The sequence below is a fragment of the Eptesicus fuscus genome, chromosome 15 (genome assembly GCF_027574615.1).
Source record: "Eptesicus fuscus isolate TK198812 chromosome 15, DD_ASM_mEF_20220401, whole genome shotgun sequence".
In the NCBI taxonomy this organism is placed as follows: Eukaryota; Metazoa; Chordata; class Mammalia; order Chiroptera; family Vespertilionidae; genus Eptesicus; species Eptesicus fuscus.
In genome coordinates, this window is record NC_072487.1 from 30,588,346 (window position 1) to 30,609,276 (window position 20,931).

The 20,931-nt window shown below is 39.4% G+C and overlaps 2 protein-coding genes across 7 annotated transcripts in view; one reads left to right on the forward strand and one right to left on the reverse strand.

Annotated features, from left to right (window-relative positions):
- The window catches only part of AK3 (adenylate kinase 3), a 48,050-nt gene that overhangs the window by 11,610 nt on the left and 15,509 nt on the right, over positions 1–20,931 (forward strand). The window contains exons 4-6 of one of the 4 annotated variants that reach the window (XM_054727327.1): positions 1,261–1,379; positions 4,058–4,197; positions 13,137–15,448. In XM_054727327.1, coding sequence (XP_054583302.1) covers positions 1,261–1,379; positions 4,058–4,178 — 240 coding nt within the window. In that variant the 3' untranslated portion in view covers positions 4,179–4,197; positions 13,137–15,448. Of the gene's footprint in view, positions 1–1,260; positions 1,380–4,057; positions 6,056–11,316; positions 11,495–13,136; positions 15,449–20,931 lie in introns of those variants that run through there. The other 3 variants (XM_054727328.1, XM_008144988.3, XM_054727326.1) reach the window with 3 other exon arrangements.
- Positions 1,374–20,931, reverse strand: part of CDC37L1 (cell division cycle 37 like 1, HSP90 cochaperone) — a 50,869-nt gene continuing 31,311 nt past the window's right edge. Inside the window, exons 6-7 of one of the 3 annotated variants that reach the window (XM_054727325.1) lie at positions 16,768–16,932; positions 1,374–1,454 (exon numbers count right to left, since the gene is read on the reverse strand). In XM_054727325.1, the coding sequence (XP_054583300.1) occupies positions 1,449–1,454; positions 16,768–16,932 (171 nt within the window). In that variant the 3' untranslated portion in view covers positions 1,374–1,448. Of the gene's footprint in view, positions 1,455–7,703; positions 8,936–9,568; positions 11,213–16,767; positions 16,933–20,931 lie in introns of those variants that run through there. The other 2 variants (XM_054727324.1, XM_054727323.1) reach the window with 2 other exon arrangements.

The following is a 20,931-nucleotide window of genomic DNA, read 5'->3' on the forward strand; positions in this document are numbered from 1 at the left end:
TCCTAAGGGTACAGTCTCAGGTTCTGGTGTAGTCCTTGTCTGGTCCACTCAGTTTGTTAGTGGAGGCGTCCCAGGAGTGACAGGGGTTATTCCTTTGAAAGCATTTATTTTCTACTCTGTGTCAGGGGGTGTGTTAGGAGTTGGGGCAGTAGGGGTTAGCGACACCTTGGCTTATTTAGGTCAACATAAGAAAGCCCAAACCTATAGAGAATTTCTATAAAAAATTGAGCCAAACAGGATACGCCTGGAAACAAGATCCCAGCAGACTGAGAAAAATGCTCCCCAGAATTGGCAGTTGACAGCTTCTTTCATGCATTTGGAATTAAGGAAGGAACATCAGGAAGATGACAAGAAGGTGGGGATTGGATTACAGGATAGTTAACACGATTATATGCTCTCTTGAGGGTGGCTTCTGAGGGGTCTGAGTCATTTCAAAGGTGTGTCACCTAGATGCACAGAAACAATGGACAGGGCTTACTTAAGGCAAAGATATTTCCTAAAGAAGTTATATGCCTGGGGCATGACTACCCACTATGACCTGCCCAGTTAGGAGTTTATGATCGGGTCACCCTGTGAGGGTACTTTTTGTAAGACCCCTTTTTCGTCCACAACATGAAATTATTTAGAGGCTGCTTAGAGAACCTTTTACTCTAAGGAGAAGGTGACTGACATGGCTCTGTGCTGCAATGATCTGGGTTTGGATTTGATTCCGTTTATTTAAAAGTACATTTGTTCTACACAATGGAATACTATGCTGCCATAAAAAAGAAGGAATTCTCATCATTTGCAGCAACCTGGATGGAATTGGAGAACATTATGCTAAGTGAAATAAGCCAGTCAATGAAAGAAAAATACCACATGATCTCACTCATTTAGGGATAGTAAAGAACATTATAAAGTGGTGAACAAAAAGATAGATACAGAGACAGTAAAGCATCAAACAGACTTTCAAAGTACAGGGGGAAAGTTTGGGAAAGGTGGGGGAGTTATGAAATCAAACGAAGGACTTGTATGCATGCATATAAGCATAAACAATGGACGCAAAACTCTGGGGGGGGGGAGGGCATGTCTGGGTGTGGGGTGGGGGGAGTAATAGTAAGATATGTACACATATAATACCTCAATAAAAATATTTAAAAAAAATAAAAATAAAAGTACATTTGTGTGCTTGGTGTGTGCATAGAGAAGAAATCTGTTAAAAAAAATCCTATAACTGCTCATAAAAATGTTTGATACCAGCGTGCCCTGACTCCCATTTAGGGCATCGATGATCTGACTGGGGAGCCTCTCGTGCAGCGTGAGGACGATAAACCGGAGACGGTTGCCAAGAGACTGAAGGCTTACGAAGCTCAGACAGAGCCAGTCTTGGAATACTACCAGTGAGTCCGTCGCTTTTCAGAACTTCTCTGCACGATCAAGCACTAAGGCAGTTTTCCATCGTCCATGCTTTACAGCTAAAACGTTAAAACATCAGAAGATCCAGTTCAAATTGAATTAGACCATAAAGGCAGTGCATTAGCATGTGTAATAGAGAAGTCCAGATGGTAGGCTGGGCTTCCGTCATGCTTCAGTTTGATTCGTTTTGCCTTTCTCTCAGCTTTGTATTGACTTTGACAGTTGCCAGGAACAGCCCTTTGCTGAAGGGCTGAGGGGTCACCTTTCCCCCAGTGAACACAAGCCCCAAGTGTCATGCAGACTGAACCCACTGGAACAGCCACTGTGGTCAGAGAATGCCCTGCACTAACCGTTGGAGGCCGAGGTTTCTGCCCATCCCTAAAGCAGTCACTGGGGTGGGAGTGATTGGTCCACACCTGGAGCTGGGAGTGGGTCAGTCTCACCCAGATTCTGCTGTCTGGTGGAGGGAGGGCTGGAATGAATGCTGGGGAAGCAACCCTAATAATATCCACTTCCTGTCCCTATAGGACAGAAGACTCAAATGGCAGCCAATTCTCAGATCATTTATTTGGTTAATCATCTTTAAAAGCTTATATTCTTTTTTAAAAATATATGTTTATTGATTTCAGAGAGGGAGAGGGAGAGAGAGATAGAAACAATGATAAGAGCGAATCATCGATTGGCTGTCTCCTGCACGCCCCACACTGGGGATTGAGCCCACAACCCAGGCATGTGCCCTGACCGGGAATCAAACCGTGACCCTTGTTTCATAGGTTGACGCTCAACCACTGAGCCACACCGGCCTGACTAAAAGCTTATATTCTAACATAGTTTTGTTTGCCCACAACAGAATATGGTATCTATACTAAATAATATTTAACTCAGGCTAAGAAACAATCCAGTTTCCTTACCCGTCCCCTCTACTTTTATTCATTCACTTACTGAATAATGACACAGTTGTCAGGACAGAACAGTGTTGTGTTCAGGGCACAGACTCTGGAGCCAGGCTAACTTCAAATCCCAGCTCCTCCTTTATTATCTTGGTCCTAACCTGTTTCCTTCTCTGCAAAATGGGGGTTAGAATAGAAGGTTGAAAGACTGAGTTCATATGTGTAACTCTTAGAAATTATTTCTGACACATAGCACTTTATAATGATCAGTTGTTGTAATAGGGAAAGTATGCAGTGAAACTAAAATAATAGTCTGCAAATTGTTTTAATAGATATTTCTGGAGGTTAAAATTATAAGGGAGTTGGCGATCCACTTTCTACAGTAGCTGTTACTGTAATTTTGTGATTTGTGTAATGAGGCTGGCTCTGCAGATTGCCAGCACCGGGGCCCTGGGCAAGGAATTCAACCTCTATGCCACAAATTTTTCATTTGTAAAATCAGGGCAATATTAAATAGTACCTCCTTTATAGGGTCATTAAGGGAATTAAGTGAGGGAATCCACGTAAAGATTTATGGCAGCCCTGGCACTATTAAAGCACTCAGTGTCAGCTATTATTTGCCCTGCCCAAACCCAAGAAACTCTCACCTTCTATCTGGGGTGAAGCAGAGAGCTGGGTAAATGACATTTATCATAAAATGTGCTTATACCAATCAGGGACCTAATTCACACTAGTCTAAGCAAAAGGGAAATTTATTGGTCCTGTAACTAAAATGTCCAAAGGTGAATGCTGGATCCAGCTTGTTCAGTGTGCTTGGGCTTGTCACTCTCAGCTCCATTTTCCTGTGTTGGCCACAATCTCAGCGGGGGCTCTCCCTGTGTAAGTCCCTCAACTCCTGCTTACCGCACTTAACCTCCTACCAGTTCAGCTACCCCAGCAGAAAAGAGAGCCTCTTGGCCAACAGAAGTCCTAGAGTTGGCACTGATGAGCTCATCATGTCCATCCGTGAAGCTGGGAAGTGGGGACAATCCCACTGGAATCTTGTGACCATTTCCGTAAGCCAGAGGACACCACTGAAACCAAAACCCAGGTTTTCCAATGCCCAGCCAAATGCCTCTTTCTCTTGATCACACTTATGGAGACCTACATCAACATTATCATACTATCTAATAAAGGGGTAATATACAAATCAACTGTCACTCCGTCACAAAGATGGCAGTGCCCATAGCTACAAGATGGCGGCGCCCAGTCCTCTCAGCCCCGCCAGAGTCCCCCAGTCCTTGGGGGGTGGCCGCTGAGAGCGGACAGCGTGAGCGGCCGGCGGAATGCTTGCTTCGTGGCCATGCCCGGAGCCAGAGTGGACACGGACAGGGACAAGCAGTGCGGCTCCCGGTGGCGCACTGTGATTCCCGCCAGCTCCCGCAGAAGCGGCGGATGGCCTACTGCGCGCGATATCGCGCGATGGGCTACTAGTCCTATATAATAAAAGGCTAAAATGCAAATTGTCCCCTCAACTGGGAGTTTGACCAGGGGGCGGGGCCGGCCGGCCAACCACCCATGGCCCCTCCCCCTGGCTGGTCCCACTCCTGACTGGCCCTCCCCACCCTACTGGGGTTGGGGCTGGCCGGTCAACCTTGCAGCCGATTGGGCCAGGCTGGCCGGACCCCACCCATGCACGAATTCCTGCACTGGGCCTCTAGTCTTTTAAGAATCACTTTGAAAGAGTTTATGAGGAAGACTCAGACTTGTGTTTTTGGTTTTGTCACCTTTAGGAAAAAAGGAGTGTTGGAAACATTCTCAGGAACCGAAACCAACAAGATCTGGCCCGATGTATATGCCTTCCTACAAACAAAAGTGCCACAAATAAACCAGAAATCATCAGTTACTCCTTGAGGAAAAGCCCGTGTAACTAGTAAGATGAGCAGAAGCTCCTTATCTGTGCATTCAGAAGCTCCTTGTCCTAAGACTCGGACATGTATGAATTCTTCAAAAATTTTATTAGTTCATTTCTACTGATTTTATTCTGGAAATTAAGATGTGCCAAATGAGTCAGATACTAAGATTTGTCTTTTGATATCATCTAGTATGTTTTATCCAGTTATCTTCTTTGGGTGTGCAATTTGAAAACATCAGAGATGTCTAACAAAACTTTTGAAAAGTCTTTTAGAGCATAACTAAAAGAGCAATAGATATCACTCTAACCTTTGTTCAGAAGATTAAGTGGTTAATAACATTTCCTTATTTTTCTGGAAAAGTAAAGAAAAAAAATTCCATGTCATTTGGGAGAAGTCTCATCAGAGGCTTTTGCTTAGAGTGATGCCAAAAAAGCCATACTAGTTCTGTGGGACACAGTGTCTATAAAATTCCAGAAAAAAAGAACTGGATTTACAGATTAATTTCAGGATGCAAATTCACTGCTGCCTCTACACGAAGAAATTTATAAGCTAGCCATATATGTTGTACTTATTTTGTTGTTAAATGTACCTTCAAGTTACTCAGAATTTTCAATTTGCTATAAAAATGTATCAGTTAGCATATAGGAAAGTATTTATATTAGAAATTGACGTAAGTCCTGCAAAAAGACTGGAGTTGAATTTTCAAAGGAAAATGTAAAGACCTATGTTTTCAGATGTTACTTTGGTTAAGAGATGTGCTTTTGGATCTACTTGCCAGTTTCTCTTTTTAATCAAAATGTCTGATCTGCCTTGATGAGTAACATTCAAGTAGAAAAAAAAAAATTAAGAAAAAAAAACACACCCATGGCACTAGGTAAAGTAAGCATGCGCTGTCATTGGGAAACAGATCACGTTTGCCTGGGGAAAATTCCCTTGACAAATGTAGCAATCATAATTAACTGGTATGGCAATGAAAGGGATGCCAGGACGAGGAACTAATTGAGTTTGCTGGAGGAGTTTATTCCTAGCATTCACTGCTGTCCTATCTTAAGGTAAAGAACTTTGCTGATGAGTGTAACCTAAGCAGCTGCTCTAAAAAATAAAAATGATGTGATTCCTTACTGGGGCCACAAGGATGCATGCGTATGTACTGTGGTCTGGTAGGGAGTGGAGCAGTACGAGAGGGGGAGAAACTCGACTGTATCTTCAATGGCATATGTACTCTGACTTTGCTTGGTGCCAAATCAAATGAAACAAGTCCTTGTACAAGCTGTTATTAACAGATAATACGATCTGTTTTATTCTAGGCACTTAAAATTCAACTGCCAATAAGTGGTTCTTATGTATTTTGTGGGAAGAAAAAAACTTTTCCTTTCTTTTGATTTTTAAAAAACTCAATTTGATCTTTCAAAACGGACCAAGGCTTTTAAAAAGGATTACAGCAAACAATCTGTTCTTTGTAAAACTTTCTATAATGTCTTATTTGAATGTTACTATTATGTGCTTTCTAAAAAACGTTGTGAACTACTAAACTTATGGATTATCACCAGTTTATCAGTTTATCAGCAGTTTAGAACTGTGGGTACCACTTTGTCTTGGTAGTCCACAGGGCCCACTCCTTCCCACCTTCCGTTCTCATGCCCTGATGACTTCTCAGTTAGTGAGTGGTTTCTAATAGCTCTTCAAACAGTACACAGGCTGCTTTCGTTTCATGTTATACTTTGCCTCATGCTATAAAGTATTGTCTTCCCTATCACCATTCCCTCCCGCCTCCCAAAACACCAAACCCAAAGTTTTGCACATATAGCCATTACTTTATTTTATGTAAAACACTTGCATTATTGTTTTTTTCTTTATTAAAGCAAACAAAAAGAACTTGTTTTATGCTGAGTTAATATCATAGACCAACAGTCACCAGCGGGTGATCCGCAGACCACTGGTGGTCCGTGAGGTCTGAAAGGTTTGTGACCGCTGCCACAGACAGTTCTGATGAAAATTATCATTGCCGAGGAGCGCATCTGCTAAAAAAATGATGCTGTAATGACATTATGATTTAGGTGCTATATGGAAATGTTTGGAGCTGAATGCCATGGCTAGAGGCTACTATGTCTTAAAGGATAATGAGAACTGTACTTAACCCCATTACCCTATTTTCTGGAGTACCATAGTTATTTTGGTGCAACTTATATAAGCAAAGTGTGTTGTGGGAAATGAATACTGGCAGTTAATACCATCAGAAAATTTATTCCTCAATTCCATTTGAAATAGGTTAAATACTGGCTTAAATTCCTAAACCCCAGCCCACAGCTACCCCCCTCCCCCCTACACACAGCTATTCATAATGGCATTCCAGCAAAGTATTTGGATACTCATTGTGGCAAAACTTACCTATGTTAAAAACAAATCATGCTAATTACAGACCTCAAATTAAACTGTTGTAATACTTGCTATTACTAGCAAGAATAAATTTGTATTTTTTGAAACATGTATCTATCTTATTGATTTCAGAGAGGAAGGGAGAGGGAGAGATAGACACATCAATGATGACAGAGAATCATCCATTGGCTGCCTCCTGTACACCCCCTTCTGGAAATCAAGCCCATAACCGGGGCATTTGCCCTGACTGGGAATCGAACTGTGACCTCCTGCTTCATAGGTTGACGCTCAACCACTGAGCCACACCAGCTGGGCTAAATTTGTATTTTAAAACATGTTTATAAGTTGTATCTTCTCGACAAAAGAAAATATTCCCAGACACTAGTAAACTGCAGAAACAGCTTTATTGTCTTCACAATCCAAGATTGTGATTTTGGCAGTTACAATTTAAAAATGTTTAAATCCATTCAAAATAAAGTCTAGCTGTGCTTAAAGCTTTTGGGAAAAGCTGATATATTTTGTAGTGTTCATACCTTACTCAATCTGCCTTTTTTTTTTTTTTTTAAGAAAGCTCACTAGCCCCACTGGTGTTGCTCAGTAGCTGAGCATTGACCTGTGAACCAAGAGGTAATGCACGGTTCAATTCCCAGTCAGGGCACATGCCTGGGTTGCAGGCTCCATCCCCAGTAGGGGGCATGGCAGGAGGCAGCAGATCGATTCTCTCTCATCATTGATGTTTCTATGTCTCTCTCTCCCTTCTTCTCTGAAATCAATAAAAATATATTTACATATATAAAAAAGCTCACTAAAGAGCATATATATATATATATATATATATATATATATATACACATACATATATATATGTGGCATGACAGATTAACTTTACTCGATGCATATCGAATAAAGTTAATCTGTCATGCCACACTGCACTTTGGAAGGATTTTACCAAAGTGTAAATCAATCTGGCGATGTGTCATATTTCACCAATGGACTCTAAATAAATGTTTGAAAAGTAAACAGCACGAAGAATCATGCTGTTTAAAAAAACAAAAGATCTAGGAATTTTTATTTTCCTATTTAGAAAAGATCTAACTTCAAGTCTAATTAAGACTTATGAGAATGGTTGTGACATATCAGATTGTAAGCAATTTTAATCAACTTTTATTCATCTTTGTATCCTTCCATTAGCTTATGTAGCAAGCAAGCAAATACTTCTCAGACCTGTGAAACAGTACATACGTGTCCATTATAGATGGGAAATGGATGCATAGAATTTAATAAAACATGTATGATATAGAGGCAAAATTGAAATTAAAAAACCCCCCTCCTACCAAAAAAGAAAAAGCCTAGCTGAAACCCAGCCAAGTACATTTCTGTCCCACATCAATTTAAGAACTGAGATACATGACTGACTTTGAGAACAGTAAATTGACATCCTTTTATTTTTTTCTGAAAATATCCCAAGATTAATAACTTCAGGATCACTTTGTCTAAACCTACAATCAATTTTTTATTCTGTAAGAAAATCTATTTACTAGACTCATGTTCTTTGGGCAGCATGTTAATTCACTTTTAAAAGAGCAATAGGAATGCTAATCTGAAAGATTTTCCTAAAGGAATAGATCATAAGCTAATTAGGCAAAACTTGAAAGAACCCATTAATGATACAACTGGATACTAATGGTACAATTGGATGAAAATGTTACCCATCTGTCTCTCCTAGAGAATAATTTTAAATCAGTATTTCCACTACCATTGATAAAATGAGTTAACAGGGAATAAATGGAGTGATAGCTATTTTATTTTTAAAATATTTTATTAGAATATTAATTTTATCAAATGAAACAAGAATCCTTGATGGATATCTTTTTTTAAATATCTCTTTATTGATTTCAGAGCAGGAGGGAGGGAAAGATAGAAATATCAACAATGAATCATTGATCAGCTGCCTCCTGCACGCCCCCTACTGGGGATCAAGCCCGCAACCTGGACATGTGCCCTTGACCAGAATTGAACCTGGGACTCTACACTCTATCCGCTGAGCCTAACTGGCTAGGGCCTTGATGGATGGTTTTTGTTTTTTTAAAAAATATTTTTATTGATTTCAGAGAGAAAGGGAGAGCGACAGAGAGTTAGAAACATCAATGATGAGAGAGTCATTGATCAGCTGCCTCTTGCACGCTCCCTACTGGGGATCGAGCCCACAACCCAGGCATGTGCCCTTGACCAGAATAGAACCTGGGACCCTTCAGTCTGCAGGCTGATGCTCTATCCACTAAGCCAAACCGGCTAGGTCTTGAAGGATGTTTTGATGTCAAAGATGTTTCCCTCATTTTTGTACTTTCCATGGTTTGTGTCATGAGAAAACTGTCCAACCTGAAATACGAATTATCCCTTTGTTTACTATACTCTTACTATTAAGAAACAGAAAAGACAACATTTCTCTTAAAAGGAGTTAGTTCTTAGTACTAAAGAAAAAAGAAAAGAATGTCAATTTACTGTTCAATATGTAAAAATTACAGTTTTTAAGTGCAAATCATGGCATCAGTCAGTGGCTTCTAAAATAAATCCAATCATACCTTCATATTCAAAACATAGAACACACTACCCTTTGCAAATAAAAAATACATATAGCTTTTACAAAGCTCTTCAATAATACCTGTTTTAGAAAACAAAAAACCCTTGAAGCATTGTTTACTCAGTTCTTTGATAATATCTCTCCTTCCAGTCTAGTCATTACCTCGAACTTAAAAAAGGCAAAATGAAATTCAAAACAATTTGGATGTTTATAGGCAAGTGAAGGGGAGAAAGTGAAGTTGAGGAACAGAAAGTATCATTTCTGTGAAATTGGGGATATTACTCCTGTGTACATTATTCTCTATTTGATAGGAAGGGAAAAATAAGAGGTTGCTCCAGAACCGGAAAACAATACAAAACAAAAAGCTTCTGTAACTAGGTCATTGGTAAAAAAATTAAAAAATAATGTACAGGCTGATGAATACTACCATATAAGTTAATCAAACATTTTATTATAGAGCATATCTTTATATCAAAAGCACAAAAGAGTTTTATTCGGAAAACGGGTAAGACTGTGATGTTACACAAGTATGATTCAATAATTCCAGTCCATTTCTATGGGTACTAAGTGCCTTATCACCCCAGTTAGTAAAAACAAGGTGCAAATGAGGCCATGGTTACAAGTCTGATCATCATATGTGTCCCTTAGCAATATTTGGTTTTACAAGTTGAGACATGTATACCTAATCTCAGTCATCTTCCAAATGTTTGCTACTAGTCTCAATGGGATTGAACCAAAGACTATACTCAATACAAATCAAAGCTCATGTTCTTGTAAGTCAGAAGATTAATCCTCACATAATGATAGCATAATTAGCACTGTCATCTAATTCCAAATAAAATGAATCATCAAACATCCTCTTATATTTGAAGTGAATTATATTGGAAGTAGTAAAACTCAGCAGCATTCTATGGTAACTGAGCTAGAGAGAAATGACCAATGCAGTAAAAGCCATCATTATCCACAAGGAATACCAAATTTGTAGAAGTAAATAGTTGGCAGCTCGAGGCAGTTAGCTCTACAAGATTTCTCTTGTCTTTTAAAAAAGTCCTTGGCTACATCAGAGTGAAATGAACAATAAACCCAATTTTAAAAATCAGATTCTTCTTCCTGTTTGTTCTTACAGGCCATTAATATTCTTTTAAAACTTGCTCCCTGAGATCCCAGACTATGTCAAGTAAAGAAATTAAGGGTGAGCTTGAAGTTGGTTTTATTAAAAAACAAAACAAAAAACCCCTCTAATATTAGCTTTTTCACTTTTTAAATCACTATATCCCCATTAAAAAAGTCAAAGGGTAAAATCAACTTCTAAGGAATACAGTTTTGAGAATACTTAAGGGGTTAATTTATTGTCTATAAATTTGGTATTAGAGCTAAGATTCTAACTGATGGTGCCAAAAATACAAATGTATTATTATTTTAAGGGGAAAGACTGTTTTAATTTGTATCACCCAGCTTATTTAGTAAAGTAGATTATCAACTACTGATTTATTGCTTTTAATATGATAAAACACCAGATGTGACAGCTAAATTAGCAGTAGGATACAAGGACATTTTTATCTTTAATCATTTTTATAGAGTAGGGCATGTATACATCCATGTAAAAAGAGACTGTAGCAGATGCCTCCTAGAATCAACCAGTTCTTGTAAACATTGCATTTGTGCAGATTTTCATACTTTGATTCCAAAATTAAGAACAATAAGATTAAAGGCAAATTTAGTAGCAAAAAAACAAAGTCCAGTTTGACTTCTTGCAACATATGGTACCACTCCTCTCTTCAGAAAAAAGAACCAAAACAAAAAAATCTAGCAGCGCATAAAAAAAATTTTTACAAAACATTTCAGTACTCTTTTCCCCTCCCATCAAAAACCGAACAAAAATAAAGTGCAGCACCCATAAAAGTGTCAGAAAATAGCCAAGTTCTTCCTTTCTTATAACAAAATAGTACTTGGCCTCAGCAGTCTTAACCAAGTTATACAGTGTCCATCATTTTGGATTCATCATCTTCTTTATGTACCACTGAGTTTAAACTGCAGAGAGCTGTATTGATAGAATACTGAAGATAATCTGGATTCTGAAAAGAAAAGTATAGAGAAGAAACAATGGATGATAACTAGTTTATGCCAGTATATGCACATACATATTCAGCTTCACATTCTGTTTTTCTCTGCAATGTAGGAGAGTGGGCAAGAAGATAGACTTTGAAGTCAGACTTAGGTTGAAACTCAAGAAAAAGAGAAAGAAAAATAGACTATTACCACTTAATCCAAAGAGATGTGATAAAGACAAAAAGATGTATGTGAAAAATACAAATGTAAAAATACTTTTTTCTTTTAATAAAACTGTGTAATTTTAATTATTTAATTATACAAGGCTACTTCTTCTTTGTAATTATATGTAGCTATTGAAAATTTAAAATATAAATGGCTTGAAATCAGAAATGTATTTTAAAGATTATTATCTAATTATAACAGTAAATACTAACAATGCAACACTTGAATAAGGAAAAATCTATATACTGAGTAAAAATTATAGCTATCTTCAGAGTTTATTTTGGTTTCTCAAAGGTTAAAATAAACTCAAGTGAGAAATCTTTACTCTTTTGAAAGGTACTCAGACCTGTATTTTAAAAATTGAGTGTAAAAGAACAGTTTAATTTAGATTTTAGTTATTTTGTAAACATAAGAACAACTCATAAATGTTCTATTAGTCCAGTGATGGCGAACCTATGACACGCATGTCAGCACTGACACGCGTAGCCATTTTTTATGACACCCGTAGCCATTTTTTATGACACCCGGCCGCATGCCGAGGATGAAACATTTGCTGCTCCTGAGGATGAAACATTTGCGAAATAATGTTTTTCCCTCAAAGTGACACACTACCCGAGTTATGCTCAGTTTTTTGGTGAAGTTTGACACACCAAGCTCAAAAGGTTGCCCATCACTGTATTAGTCCATTTCTGAAACTAGGAACAGAAAACCTTATTCAATGAATGCAAAAATAAAACCACTGAGTGTTAAAGCACTATGAATAGGGACATAAGCCCTTAAGACCTAGGAGTTTAGATAATTCTTCCCCAAGAATTCGATTTTCTCTACTCATTTGTTCTGAATATCTGCCAGCAACTTAGAGTTTTACTACCTATCACCTAGTTTCTTTGATTTCATTTAATAAACACTGGTGAGGAAAATAGTCCAAATAGGGGATAGATGTCTCAAACCTCCCTAAATAAAAATACAATACTTTGCCCTAGCTGGTTTGGCTCAATGGATAGAGCGTCAGCCTGTGGAATGAAGGGTCCCAGGTTGGACTCTGGTCAAGGGCACATGCCAGGGTTGCGGGCTTGATCATCAGTAGGGGGCGTGCAGGAGGCAGCCTATCAATGATTCTCTCTCATCATTGATGTTTCCATTTCTCTCTCCTTCTCCCTTCCTCTTTGAAATCAATAAAAATACATGTTAAAATATATATATATACATATATATATATATATATATATATACATACATATATATATATATATACATATGTGTGTGTATATATATATATATATATATATACATATATATATATATATATAGTACTTTGTGATTTTTTTACTTTAAAAGTAAAAAAGCCAGAAGTTGGATTATTCTCAGTCAGGTCTTTATGAAGGAAGTGGCCCTAATAACTGACCGAGGTGTGGAACACTAAACATTGGACCCCAGTCCTGCCTCTACCACTTAATATAATGCAAACCTCATAGAGAAAATAATTTATCACAACTTAATAGAATTAAAAGCTAGCATATAGGAAAAGCCTAATAGTAACTATTACATATGTCTTTATCAAGAAGCCTTGTTTTAGTTTTCTCAAAACTAATGATAATGATATTTGGCTTATTTCTCAAGGTTATTGTTAATCTAAAAAATGAAATTAAAAGCTAAAATGTTACCCAAATTTAAATTGTATAAAAAATTATTAATACTCGCATTACATTATCCCATTCTCTACAGAAATAGAATGCTAAGATCCAATTCCAAAGTTCTTCAGAACAGAAGTCTCTGTTAAGACCAGGCTTCAGTTTTCCTTGAGAGTTGGCTGAGAAGATTCTCCAGAACTCATCTAACCCATCTTCCTAAGAACTGCACGACATCATCATGAAGAGACTTAAATACACCTAACCATAATCTGTACTTAAATTCCACTGATTACCCCATATTCTCATCTAGTAACATTCTCAACATATTTCTTGTCCCATTGACCAGTTCTTCCCAAGAGCACATGACTGAGTGTCTTGTCCTATTTCTTGTATATGATTCAACAACAATTATGGTATAGATGAATAAGCGGTGAAGTAGGATAGAAATCCAGGATTAGAATATTAGCTCCATCATTTATTGTATTGACTTCAGGCAAATTACTTAATTCTCCACAGTTTATTTATCCATAATATGAGTGAAAAAGAATCATAGAGCTTTTGAGATCATTAAATGATACAACATATAATAGTGTTTTGCAACCTATAAACTGATATAATAAAAATGGGATGTTATTATGGTAAGCTTTTCTTCCAAATCTTCTCTCAGTTGACAACTTAGTCCCTCAGGTTGCCTCTCATCTTATCATATTTCCCTCACCAGTTGATAGTCTTGTGCATCTAGCTGAAATCTTATCCAGCCCTTCTCTCCCTCAGAAGGAGTAAACTAGGATGCTCTTCTCCCAGCATGATGAATTAAATCTAAATAATCCTGGTAATGTCAGCAATTCAAAACTGTCAAAATTTTATAAGCCTAGGTCCTCAGTCAAAATTACTGCAAGGGATACCTAGCAGCAGATCTTAGTTGCTATTTGATACATAGAACAAGAACTCTCAAACTGGAAGCAACTTTTTGATAATATAATATCTCATGATATTTTAACATGTATCTTTCTCTCTTATGTTAGAATCAATGATACCCTTCAAAAATTTTTTTCCTTTACATTCATTATGTGACTTCTTAATTTTAAGTTTCTACATTGGACTTGACAGTGACTTAGTCATAAAATTACCTTAGAAAGACTAATTCTCTGTGGGCTCAAGGAAATGAAGAGAAAATCATCACTATATTTAAACAGCAATAAGAGATAATTCATGGGAAAAATCAAGGGGGAATATTACTTGTTTAACTACGGGTAGTATAACTAATAAGTATAAAGTCAGACTTTGATTATTTCCATCCTTTAGAATAACATTTTTGGCTGACTTAAATATGACCAATTGCTTTCCTAAATTGTCCCTTTGTCTTACAATACATGTGACAACTGAAATGGCAAAATTATAGAGACATAAGGTCAAGACATTGAAAAATCTCAATTCCTGCTTTATGAAATTTAAAAATAAACACAGGGCTCTCCTCACATTGTCTTCTGAATGAGAATTGCCTTTTCATTGTGTAGGAAACAGACTAAACTTTAAGCTAAAGCTGGTCTTAAAATCTTGCAAATGAGAGATTACTGGGCTCAATTAAAATCCTACTAAAGTCAAAATGGGCATCAACTTTCTAATGATAATTTAAAATCACAATCCTAGGCAGATCAGTAGTCTAACCTCCTCTTCTTTTTGACATAAATGTTAGTGACATGGTTGATCTAACAGCCAACTTCAAAGAAGCTCAAACAGGTGGCCTATATTATCAGAAAGAACAGTTTAGCATAAGCTATGTTAACGTGGATTAAAAATGTTACACCTGGTAGGCAACACCAACAATTAGCAATTCTAAATAAACTCATGCAACAGATAACCTTGGTTGCCAATTAGATGTGTGCTTTGAAGCTAATTCACTTTAATAAATTCTTAAACAGTATAGATCTACTCAGAAAAAAATGTTCCTCAGAGCTATCTTGAGAAGTTTATGATTGAAATGATAAATAGCTAACAATTGCCCTTAAGAATGATCAATAGCTAACACTTGCCCTTAAATTGTGCGTAGGCACAACTCATCTCTTCTATTTTTAAAGAGTGGAATTTGGTGTCTCTTTAAAAACCTAAGAAATGGAAGAGATTTAGTGCCAAAACAGGGCATGAAATGAAACTCTGTGTTCTCTTTTGAGGTAAGAATTTTAGAATGGCCACACCTAGCCCAGCCTGCATGGCTTAGTGGTTGAGTGGCAACCTATGTACCAGGAGGTCACAAATCGATTCCCAGACAGGGCACATGCACAGTTTGTGGGCTCAATCCCCAGTAGAAGGCATGCAGGAGGCAGCTGATCAATGATTCTCTCTCATCATTGATGTTTTTCTCTCTCTTCCTCTCTGAAATCAATAAAAAAATTTTTTTTAAATGTCCCCACCTATCCTATATAATAAAAGCCAAATGTGCAAATTGACCACCACTCCAACACACAAGATGTCCGCCCACATGTGGTCAAAGATGGCCAGCCCCATGTAGACACAAGATGGCTGCCACAAGATGGCCAGCAGGGGAGGGCAGTTGTGGGTGATCAGGTCAGCAGGAGAAGGCAGTTGGGAGGGACCAGGCCTGCAAGGGAGGGCAGTTGGGGGTGATCAGGCCTGCAGGGGAGAGCAGTTGGGAGGGACCAGGCCTGCAGGGGAGGGCAGTTGAGGGGGACAAGGCCTGCAGGGGAGGGCAGTTGGGGGGAATCAGGCCTGCAGAGGAGGGCAGTTGGGGGCAACCAGGCCTGCAGGGGAGGGCAGTTGGGGTGATCAGGCCTGCAGGGGAGGGCAGATGGGGGTGACCAGGCCTGCAGAGGAGGGCAATTGGGGGCAAACAGGCCTGCAGAGGAGGGCAGTTGGGGGCAACCAGGCCTGCAGGGGAGGGCAGATGGGGGTGACCAGGCCTGCAGTGGAGGACAGTTGGCAGGGGAGGGCAGTTAGGGGTGACCAGGCCTGCAGGGAAGGGCAGTTGTGGAGGACCAGGCTTGCAGGGGTGGGCAGTTGGGGACGACCAAGCCAGTAGGGGAGGGCAGTTAGGGGTGACCAGGCCTGTAGGGGAGGGCAGTTGGGAGAGACCAGGCCTGCAGGGGAGGGCAGTTGGGGGGAACCAGGCCTGCAGGGGAGGGCAGTTGGGGGTGACCAGGCCTGCAGGGGAGGGCAGTTAGGGGTGACGAGGCCTGCAGGGGAGGGTAGTTGTGGGGGACCAGGCTTGCAGGGGTGGGCAGTTGGGGACGACCAGGCCAGTAGGGGAGGGCAGTTAGGGGTGACCAGGCCTGCAGTGGAGGACAGTTGGCAGGGGAGGGCAGTTAGGGGTGATCAGGCTGGCAGGGGAGGGCAGTTAGGGGTAATCAGGCCAGCAGGGGAGCAGTTAGGCGTCCATCAGGCTGGCAGGGGAGTGGTTACGGGTTGATCAGGCTGGCAGGCAGAAGCGGATAGGGGCAATCAGGCAGGCAGGCAGGTGAGTGGTTGGGAGCCAGCAGTCCTGGATTGTGAGAGGGATGTCTGACTGCCCGGATGTCTGATGCAGTCGGACATCACTCGATGGGTCCCAGATTGGAAATGATGCAGGCTGGGCTGAGGGACACCCTCCAACCCCGTGAATGAATTTCATGCACTGGGCCTCTAGTATTACATATAAGAAGAGTAGTCCAAAAGAACAACAATTATGTGAACTATACATTTATAAATAAACATTTGCTTTTCCAACTTACCTGTGGTAAGGATTCTAATAAACCTATAGATCCAACACCAGAATGAAGAACATGATTCTGAACCGTCATAGGTTGAAAACTTGGTGATTGAGAATAAAGTCTGACTCTTGACTTGAAAGCTTCAAGTTCGTTTTTGAATGCTTCAAAATAACCTTCTTCCTCTGCCTAGAAAACAGAGAATATAAAGACTGTTTTTGAAGACTTCTAGACCACACAGTAAATTCTAATAAGCATATATTAGGTCTGGAATAGAGGAAGTGAAGATGAGGTGAATAGTTTAAATGTAGAAACCACCAAGTTCCCTGTTAGATTTGTGAAAACTTACTGTTTTATAAAACAAATAAATGATCCCTCTTTAAACATACACAAATATAAAAAAGGAAAGTAGGCTTTTTTTTCTGTTTTTCCCTTGATTTATCTGAATTCTTGACAAGATTCAAAATAGTCCTAATTTATCCTCTCACATTCTCCTCTCCTCTTCCCATTGCCAAGCAACAATCAAGGAATACTTTTAAAAACCTTATAATTCTTCACCAAATAATAAGGGGACACTATTACCTGACTCTAGTGATTCTCAGATTCTATATTCCTTATCTGTAAAAGTTTATGAAAACCAAGTAAGACTCAACACAGAATTTAATTATGGAAATATTTTAGTGTTTTAGTTAAGCAAGTACCTTTTTTCCGACATTATAGAAAGAGAAAAGTACAATGAGTTTACTGAGGTATAATATAAGCAAAATTCCCAATACAAAATATCCTGTTGGAAATAGCCTCCATTTATAAATGTTTCCATTGCAGATCAAGAATGACACAGTGCTAATTCTACAATAACAGAACACAGGCTTTAAGTTTAAGTGGTGGAAGAGATTTTGTCAGTCTCATTCCTTAATATCACTGGGCCCATTGTCTGCAATGCTATTTTTAATAGTATGTTTTTATTCAGAGAGAGAGAGAGAGGAAGGGAGATGGATAGAGAGATAGAAACATCAATGAGAGAGGAACATCATCAAACGGCTGCCTCCTACACACACCCCTACTGGGGATTGAGACCACAACCCGTATATATGCCCTGACCAGGAATCGAACCAGCAACCTCTTAGTTCCTGGATCGATGGTCAATCACTGAGCGACACCAGCAGGGTAATGCTATTTTTTTAAAATGTAGTTTATGTTGTGTAACTAGATTAAAACCTGTGGATTAGTTATTAGTATCAATATCTATACATATAATGCAGAAAATGATCTATATGGCTATTCTATCTTTTTACAAATAGAATTATTTAAGTATATTTAGCATTTCACCTTGGCCAATATATGGTATTTGTGTGGACATATGGAATGTTAGTCTTTATATCCCCAAAATAATCTTTCTGAAATAGTTATGCAATAAACTATTAACCTTTTGCACTCGGATGTCGAGTGTGACTCGACACGGTTAGCATTAGAATAAAGGAATCGAGAAAAAAGCAAGCAAGTGCAAAGGGTTAAAGGAATCAAGTAACACAAGTGCTGGTCTTTCTGCATGCCTAAGACCTAGGGATTTAGATCTAGGAGATTCGACTGATTTTTGTTTTATTAAGTAACCTATGGGTCACTTACTTAATTCTATGCTAATTTCCTCACTTGTAAAAGAGAATAAGCCTTGCCCTAACTGGTTTGGCTCAGTGGATAGAGGGTCGGCCTGGGGACTGAAGGGTCCCAGGTTTGATTCCAATCAAGGGCATGTACCTTGGTTCCGGGCACATCCCCAATAGGGGGTGTGCAGGAGGCAGCTGATCGGTGTTTCTCTCTCATCGATGTTTCTAACTCTCTATCCCTCCCCCTTCCTCTCTGTAAAAAAATCAATAAAATATATGTGTGTGTGTGTGTGTGTGTGTGTGTGTGTGTGTATATATATATATATATATATATATATATATATATAGAGAGAGAGAGAGAGAGAGAGAGAGAGAGAGAGAGAGAGAATAAGCCTCATAAAATGTTATGAGGATTTAAGGAGTTAACCCATGAAAAGTGCTTATAATAGTACCTGGCACGAAGTAAGCACCCATGAAAGTTAATTCTTTAATTCAAAAAATTATTATTATGAATAGTGTTAAGATCTAAAGACTTCAGTGCCGACCTTCAACCGGGAAGAATCAGATACCTGCCGGGACCCTACAACCACAACACCAAGGGACCAGCTGCAAACCCACAAACACCGGGTTTCAAGCAGCGGGAATACGCAGACTCGGACAAGCTCTGTACCTTCTCACGGAAAGGTCAGATTTTGCCCAGAGAAAGTCAACACAGGACAGAGAGCATTACATAACCAGACACCCGGAGAGGAAAGATTCATGGGGAGACAAAGAAACAGCCCGCATACGAAAGAAAAGGAGGCATCAACAGAAAAGGAAGTAAACGACATGGAGGCAAGCAATATGTCAGAGAAAGAATTCAGAGAAATGGTCATAAGGTTGCTGAAAAGGTTGGAAGACAAATTCAACAATATGTGTGAGAAACAAGAGGAAATGAAGAAGAACCAAGAAGAAATGAAAAAATGACATCACTACAATGAAGAACTCAATAGAAAGCATCAACAGTAGACTAGAAGAAGTGGAGGACCACATCAGTGAGCTAGAAGACAAGGTAGGAAAGAATACCCAAGCAGAGGAGCATCTAGGAAAAAACTTAAAAAATAGGAGGAGAGCCTAAGGCAGTGGTTGGCAAACTGCGGCTCTGTTGACTAATGAGTTTGCTGACCACTGTCATATACTACCCTTTACCTCTTTGCACACAATATGCTACAATTGCCTAATCCTCACAGCTTCCAACTACATGGTAACATTTAGTATACCAGTGGTCAGCAAACTCATTAGTCAACAGAGCGGCAAACCACAGCTCGCGAGCCGCATGTGGCTTGCGAACTACAGTTTGCCGTCCACTGGCCTAAGAGAACTTTGGGACAACACAAAACAAAACAACATCCGCATAATAGCGGTGCCAGAAGGAGAGAAAACTGAGTAAGGAATAGAAAACCTGTTTGAAGAAATAATGACAGAAAACTTCCCTGATATAGGGAAGAAAAACTCACACAAGTCCAAGAAGCTCACAAGAGTCCCATACAAAATGAACCCCAAAAGGCCGACGCCAAGGCACATTATAACTAAATTGGCAAACACCAATGACAAAGTAAGAATCTTAAAAGTGGCCAGAGAGAGACAGAAAGTTACCTACAAAGGATCCCCCATCAGACTAGTGACTGATTTCTCAACAGAAACACATCAGGACAGAAGGGAATGGAATGAAATATACAAAGTCATGCAAAGGAAGGTTCTGAATCCAAGAATACTGTACCCAGAAAGGCTATCAATCAAAATTGAGGGTGACCCCTGGGTCCGGCCGAGACCAAACCAGAGGGAGTCGGACATCCGTTACCACCATTTGTCCACCATCCAGAGCTGAGGGGTCAGTGCTGACATGTACACATAAGGAACTGGTGGACATTGAAATTGGGTCTCTAAAGAACTGTTGGTACAGAAAGAAACTCACTACAGACTGATTCATTTGCCTGTCAGCATAACTATTATTGCTCGTCTCACATTCAGTTCTTATAAGTATATCTCTAGTGACACATGATCTCGCTCATCTAGGGGAAATGATGAACAACATAGACTGATGAACAAGAACAGAACCAGAAACAAGGAGGCATCGATCGGACTATCGGGCCTCAGAGGGAGGATAGGGGAGGTTGGGGGGAGGGGGGAGAGATCAACCAAAGGACTTGTGTGCATGCATATGAGCCTATCCAACGGTTAAGTTCAACAGGGGGTTGGGGCATCCGTGGGGAGGGGTGTGGGATGGGAATGGGGGGATGAGGACAAATATGTGACACCTTAATCAATAAAGAAAAAAAAAAAATTGAGGGTGAAATCAGGAGCTTCACAGACAAAAAAGGACTAAGGGAGTTTGTCACAACCAAACCAGCAATGCAAGAAATGCTAAAGGGTCTGCTGTAAAAAAGAAGAAATAGGAAGCGAAGAAGGAACACAGAGGTAAAGAATAAAAATGGCGACAAACAAGTACCTATCAATAATAACTTTAAATGTAAATGGATTAAATGCCCCAATCAAAAGACATAGGGTAGCTGAGTGGATAAGAAAACATGACCCATATATCTGC